The sequence below is a fragment of the Solanum verrucosum genome, unplaced genomic scaffold, assembly GCF_900185275.1.
Source record: "Solanum verrucosum unplaced genomic scaffold, falcon-dt-bn FXZP01000220.1, whole genome shotgun sequence".
NCBI lineage: Eukaryota > Viridiplantae > Streptophyta > Magnoliopsida > Solanales > Solanaceae > Solanum > Solanum verrucosum.
In genome coordinates this window covers 104,316-111,343 of record NW_026020308.1, presented here as the reverse complement: position 1 = coordinate 111,343, position 7,028 = coordinate 104,316, and the positions used below count along the sequence as shown (strand labels likewise).

Here is a 7,028-nt window from a genome sequence, read left to right as displayed (position 1 = left end):
ATGAAACAAAATTGATAAAAAAGGGATGCTGCAGATAAGGAGGTAGTGCTTAAATTCAGAGTGTAACTTTTTTCAAGGCTAGAAATCGTGAAATCAAAGGAAGTTTCAGTACAGAACTAGTTGTTAGTGATAGGATGAAGATGCGCTTAGACAATATAGATATCTCTAAGGAATGTATTTGATGTTCTGTTGCACAGTATGCATTATGTTGTAGTTTTAACTATATTTGTAGTTGATTTCGTGATTTAATAAGTACCTTATTTGCTAATTTTGTTAATGACATTTAAGGGAGACAAAATCATGCTCTTTGGGGTGCTATGTATACTCTTTGACTATGAGTATGTTGGATGGTTGGAAATGCTTTGACCAGATTTATAATGCATCTCTTCTTGAATCTGTATAGCTCATGGATTGTTACCTTTTTTAATGTTAGAAATGCATTTGAATAATTGAGTTTCAACAGCTTGAAGAAAATAATTTGGGTTTTTCCCTTTTAGAATAATTGAGTTTAGGGGAGGCAACTGAAACTTTTAGAGTCGAGTTTACGCTCTTTCCTCCTCTTTCGATAAGCTTTTCATAGCCGTAGTCGTACTCAAGTACCCTTGCAGGGGAAGGCCATTCCCTCCCTATCCGTCTCTTGATCCCTCATTCCACTAATCCGTTGTTACTGATTCATTCAAGGCATAGACTCTCCATTTCTTTGTCTTTTTAGCGCAGGTGTTCGTCAACGATGAAAGCCGCTGAACTTCAGACTCGAGTGGAGAAAGAGGGCTAGGCCCCCGGAGGGCTAGAAGATGGGTCGGGTGTTTTCTTTTGGGTGGATCCAGGTTTGGATTGGGTTAATTTAGTTTTAGTTAATTAATTTTTACAACGAATCAGATAGTGTCACATATTAAATGAACATGCTAACTAAGTGGACTAATTATTCCGTTTGTGAAAAGGGTATTATAGGGCCACAAAGGTTAACCCCAAGGGCATTTTGTGGCCAAAAGGTAAACGAAGGGTATATTTGTACCAATTCCAATACTTTAAGGGTATTTTAGACCCTTCTCCATTTATTTTTTAGAGGTCAATTGGAAAACATGTAAGAAATTGAATTACTATTTTTTATTGAACCATTTTCATTTACTATCTTGAATATTTTAGCATCTTTAACGAAATTGTCTTAATAAATAATATTGGGATAAAGGTCTGAAAAATACTCCAACTTTGGTCGGATTTGCTGTTGCGATACTAAACTTTCATGAGGACCTATTACCTCCTTAGACTATTTAATACCGTATTTCAAACATATATATTTGCCCACGTGGACATAAAAAATAATGCAAAATTATAAATAGTAATGTGTCCACGTGGGTACATATATACCTTTAAAATACACTATTAAATAGTTCAGGGGGTAAAAAATACAATATTAAATAGTCTATGAAGGTAATAGGTCCTTATGAAAGTTTAGTATCGCAACAGCAAATCCGACCAAAGTTGAAGTATTTTTCAGACCCTTATCCCAATAATATTCTATTACTCTTATAACATGTAAAAAATTAAAATTAAATTCAAACCCACATAAAATTACATATACCCGCAACCCGCCCCGCTCCGCATTAGTGTTAAAAAAAACTCACTTCAACCTGTCTCGCATCACACCCGCCCCATACAACCTTAAACTCGCTCCACCTCGCATAGCTTAAACCCACCCCACTCCACATCCGCTCCTCCCCATTGTCATCCCTACCCCAAACAATTGCTTCTTCGTTCTTTTTTTGGTTTTACATTCAATGTTCGATATCCACATTAAAGTTCAACTAAATTTAAATTTATATCAAAAAATTCCATATTAGGGATAAAACGCTTCCTAACAAAAACGACTTCGTACTTCATTAACCAGAAATCCCGAATATAAATACCATTGACAATTTTTCATCTAGAATAACCAAATACCCCCTAAACTTATACAATCACATATCCTTGTATTGATGAAGACATTGATTAAATGATTTGCATTTTAGGCAAAGATAAGAAATGCAGGAAAATAATCCGGAGTTCATGGGAAGAAAGGAAGCAAACCATGTTCTGACAAAAATACATGACAGGCACTAAACATTCCCCTTCTTCCATGTTGTCAGTCTTTGCCAGCCTGCCTATGTCAGTGCCAACCTACCTTCCACACATTTTCTTATTCTCCACTTACCCCTATTTTGTCAACTTATAAAAAAAAAAATTGTACTCATTTTGACCGTACTCTGTTTACTTTTATTTGTCCATTTAAATTTTACATAAAAATCTTATTAAATTTCATAAGTTGAAATATAGACACTCGTGTTCTATGTAGCATAACACATATGGAACACTTAAGTAGGACGTGAATTATCATATACAATACATGTATATATTTTTTCCAGTTTTATATAGGTTTAAGTGTCTAATTGTGTATAATCTACACCCAAAGCTGGAGGGACATAAATGTAAGCTGATGACAAATTAAAGAATACGTTTATGTAATATCATTTTAAATAAAAATATGTGTTGGACCATAAAATTTAATTAGATTTTGAAAACCTAATCTTCAAAAATTAGCTCTTTTGGGAATTATGGGACTTCCCTTCACAAATTTCACCATAATTTTTTTCACTGATAACCCGTTTAAGAATATAATAATTTACTATTTTAATTTTTAGTCATACATAAATATAAAATATTAGTGTAATCACTATATTAGATTATAACTATAAGGACCCTATACAATTAACACTACTTAACTCAAGCCTTTGCATTTACCCTTTAGATTTTGGTATTACTTTAGTCTTTGTTGTTGCAATTTAGTCTGATTTTCTTGTTTCGGTGTATGCATGTATCGCGTCAAATTATTGGACAAATCATAAAAACAAATTGGAAGTATTTTCTTATTGGTTAAACATAAAAATGAACCATTAAAGACCAAAAACCGATAAACCAAAAATTGATAACAAATATCTTATTGATTTGGTTATCGATTTAGCATATTTAAAAATCGAAATCTGATAAACCAAATCGATAATACTTAAAACTAAATCGAATCGATCGATACACACCCCTATATTTTATAAACTTTACAATAAAATATAACTAAATGCCCTTGATTAAATTTTCAAGTTTCAACTTCGTAATTTATGATAAAATGGAACCTCATTTTTTTAAACTAGGGAGATGAGTAGAGTTGGTCAAAAAATAGGTACGAATTGGTGTATTTTAAAAATGGAGATACTCCACGTAGCTTACCATTTGCCGCACTTTCACACCAAAAAACTTATATAGAAAAAAGTTTTCTCCTCCAACATTTGCCCATTTCTAAACTCCATTGTTTCTCTTTCTAAAGCTTTCTCTCACCACCCAGGTAAGCCATTTGTACTACTTTGTGCATCAATCAATTTCTATGTATACATATTAATTGTATTTGTATGTATATACGGTTGTGGATCCGGGATTTAAACTTTATGCTTTCAACTTTTAAAGTTTTTAGTAGTGAATTCGTTATATTTTTGAAGTTACGAGTTTGTAACTACTATTTATTGTAAATTTATGTTTAAATTAGTGTGTTCAGATGAACCTGTGCATTTCGGTCTTGGGGAGTATTTTGCTTTGTATTTTCCATTTTTAGGGTTTGTTTGTGTTTGATTTGATTGGATTGTTGCAGATCTAGATGATGTTGCTCTGTTTTTTTATTTTTTGTAGGTTTTAATACAGAGAATTAAAGTGATGGGGAATAGAGTGGATCATGAGTACGATTACTTGTTTAAGATCGTGTTGATTGGAGATTCTGGAGTTGGAAAATCGAACATTTTGTCTAGGTTTACGCGAAATGAGTTCTGTTTGGAGTCAAAATCCACTATTGGAGTTGAGTTCGCCACTAGAACTCTTCAGGTTAGTACTGATATCACTTTGTTCTTAGTTTAATTTGAAATTCGGTATCCTTTGAGCTCTTAGTGTAGTAGTGATGTTGTATTAGTTCATACCGAAAATGTTTTACTCCTGAAAATTGGGGTTAGGGGATTACAAGGTAGGGAATCGAACAGTTAGTAACAAGTTGAAAGTTCAGATAGCTTATTAAGATTCCCTGAAAATTTATACTCCTGTTGTGAACTGCTTGGCACTTTTCATTTCTCGAGATTTAAACTAAGTGAAGATTTTGAACAATATTTTAGAAATGTAATCTGTATCATTTTTGTATGAGGAGAATTGCAGAAATTTAAAGTACTTTTCATGTAGTTTCTAGTTTTGGAAGATCTGATTTTAAAATTTTTAAGAATAAATTTCTCTCGTTTTTCCTCCTTAATTAGTCAAATTGACTCTCCAGAAGTGTAAAGAAAATGGAGATGGAGGGAATAATACTATCATCTATAGCCTTGTGGAATGTTGATTATTATATGTGATTTTGTCGAATTTGTTGTGGTTATCGATGAGAATTGTGTAGAGATTGGTGGAACGGAAAAGCCGGTGTTTTTTGAGCATCTCCGGTATTCGAGTTGTGGGTTAAATGGATGACTAAAATTTTAGGTGGATCAGTTGATGATTGCCTTTTTTTTCCCTCTGTTTGATACAATTCTGGCTATATGATCATTTTTTACTCCAAAGTTTTAAGGACAAATCAATATATTCTAGCATAATCATCAGCACTGTGAACTCATGAAATTTGTTTCTTCCTCTTTTCGGTAGCCTACATATTCAGTTGTATTTTCAAGTATGAACAAGATACTAGTGCATAGATGCAGCTGCAACATTCTGTATATATATTCTTATTAGGAATGAAGTAGTTCAATGATTGTCCTGTGTAATGTTACCAATGAGTTTTTTCAGTTTTGATCTATCTGTACTTCCACTAATGTGCTTTTAAGAAAAAATGTTGGTCTGCTTATTTTATGCCTCGGTTTTCTTACTATCCTACTGTTGTTACTGCTTATATCTCCATAAATGTTGTGTTTTTGCTTTCCTTGAGCCGAGGGTCTATCGGAAACAGTCTCTCTCTACTTGCCAAGGGTAGGGGTAAGGTTTGCCTACACTTTATCCTCCCCATATCCCACTTATGGGACTACACTGAGAATGTTGTTGTTGGTCTTCTTATGACCTGGGATTTCCACTTTTAACTGTTATGTGTTGCTTAATCTGATGGTGCTACGTTTTTTGTTCTGTTGAAATGAAATTATTGGATGTCAGGACTGGTTGTCTATCTGTAATTTGAGTTTGAGTGTTTTAGTGGTGCTTATCATGTCCTGTTGAAGAAAACCAAATGCTCTGAAGTTCTCAACTTTTAAAACTCTTACGCTTGGTGAACCAGGCATTTGCTTTCTGCTAGCCACAAGATCCAATTCCGTTTGTAAATTTGCTTTTTTGTTTGTGGGTAAATGTGGCTGAAATAGAATTTAGTGTTTTGGCATCAACACTCACGGAGTAATTTATCTACTTCATGATACAGGTTGAGGGAAAGACGGTCAAGGCCCAAATATGGGACACTGCAGGCCAAGAACGGTACCGAGCCATTACCAGTGCTTATTACAGAGGAGCTGTTGGTGCACTCCTTGTTTATGACATAACAAAGGGACAAACATTCGATAATGTTCAAAGGTGGCTCCGAGAATTGAGAGACCATGCAGATTCTAACATTGTCATTATGATGGCTGGAAACAAGTCCGACCTTAGCCACCTTCGAGCAGTCTCTGAGCAGGATGGTCAAAATTTAGCTGAGAAGGAAGGACTGTCATTTCTTGAGACATCGGCATTGGAAGCAGTTAACGTAGATAAGGCTTTCCAGACTATACTGACCGAGATATACCATATCATAAGCAAGAAGGCGCTGGCTGCACAAGCAGCAGCCACAACCACTACTCTTCCCGGTCAGGGTACAACCATCAATGTTAATGACACCTCCGAAAATGTGAAGAGAGGCTGCTGTTCTACCTGAGTTAAAAGGTTTCAACGAGGAAACGAGGTTCGGTATATTTAAATTTTTTGGTTTATTTTACATTATTCAGAGCAAGAGATGTAGATTACTTTCTTGATTATACAAGAGAAAGGGCTTGTGAATGTTAATTGTCCTAGTGATTTAGGAAAGATCTATTCTTCATGTGGTGTACTGTTTAACTATTTGTTTTAGCTTAAGAAGAGATTAGTTTATCTAATATCTTCCCAGATACTTGTTTCTATACAGGAGATTCAATTAAATTCTAGCATCTGCATCTGTATTATTTTGACTTTTCTGGCTTTCTTTTAATTCAATTCCAAGCATTTTCATTCAATTGTTAAACCTCTCTAATGGCATTGTTTGTTTCGATATTTTTTGTTTGTTATAGCAAAACAGTGTTGTAGAAAACATATAATATAACATAAAATGGAAAATCGATTTAATGGGAAATATGGTTATACTACTTTCTGTGGAAAAAAACACTTTAATGTAAACATATAACCAAATCCACTAATAAACAATGATAGAATTAGCAATCATTCCCAATTTCACCTTTTTTTTTAGTTGTCTTGATGTGATATTGAAAAGTCATTCTTCCACGCTTTGATAATTTTATTTATGTAGTTGTTTTCATCCTTTATGGTCGGTTTTGACTTGCAAATAATAATTGGGGAAATTTCACATATAGCCACTAAAAATAACTTAATTAGGCGCTATAGCTATAGTGTGCTAATTACGATTCGTAGCTATATTTTAGAGGGAGGAGAGAGGGCAAAGAGTGGATAAAAGTGCATTGTATTTGTATATTTGTCAAATAATTGTGTATATGTACGTAACTGGTATAAATATGCATGTGTATATTTGGTGAATGAGATTGGAAGAGGAAGGAGAGATGCGAATTGTATTTGTATATCTGTCATGTAATTGTATATATACATGTTTATATATAATTTTTATTTGTACATGTATAAGAGAGGAGAGAGGCAAGAGAGAGAGGGGGCAAGAGGGGAGAGACACACACGTAATTATAGCTAAAAAGAAGTTGTGGGTGGTAATTAATTCAAACTATAGTTTTATCAGCTAATTAACTAGT

General features: G+C 33.8%; 1 protein-coding gene across 2 annotated transcripts; it reads left to right on the top strand.

Annotated features, from left to right (window-relative positions):
* The first annotated feature begins 3,265 nt into the window (after positions 1–3,265).
* LOC125835117 (ras-related protein Rab2BV) lies at positions 3,266–6,125 on the top strand. Of its 2 annotated transcripts, none has more exons than XM_049514253.1 (3): positions 3,266–3,373; positions 3,712–3,900; positions 5,450–6,125. In XM_049514253.1, exons 2-3 carry the CDS (start codon positions 3,736–3,738, stop codon positions 5,933–5,935), a joined length of 651 nt encoding a protein of 216 aa, XP_049370210.1. In that variant the 5' UTR covers positions 3,266–3,373; positions 3,712–3,735; the 3' UTR covers positions 5,936–6,125. The 2 variants fall into 2 exon arrangements, with proteins under 2 accessions (XP_049370210.1, XP_049370211.1); XM_049514254.1 differs by having other exon boundaries at positions 3,305–3,373; positions 3,724–3,900.
* The last annotated feature ends 903 nt before the right edge of the window (positions 6,126–7,028 follow it).

Excerpts from the sequence above, each read along its gene's own strand:
- LOC125835117 (XM_049514253.1), top strand. The coding sequence starts at position 3,736 with ATGGGGAATAGAGTGGATCATGAGTACGATTACTTGTTTAAGATCGTG. Across the intron at positions 3,901-5,449 it reads TCGCCACTAGAACTCTTCAG|GTTGAGGGAAAGACGGTCAA; the intron begins GTTAGTACTGAT and ends TTCATGATACAG.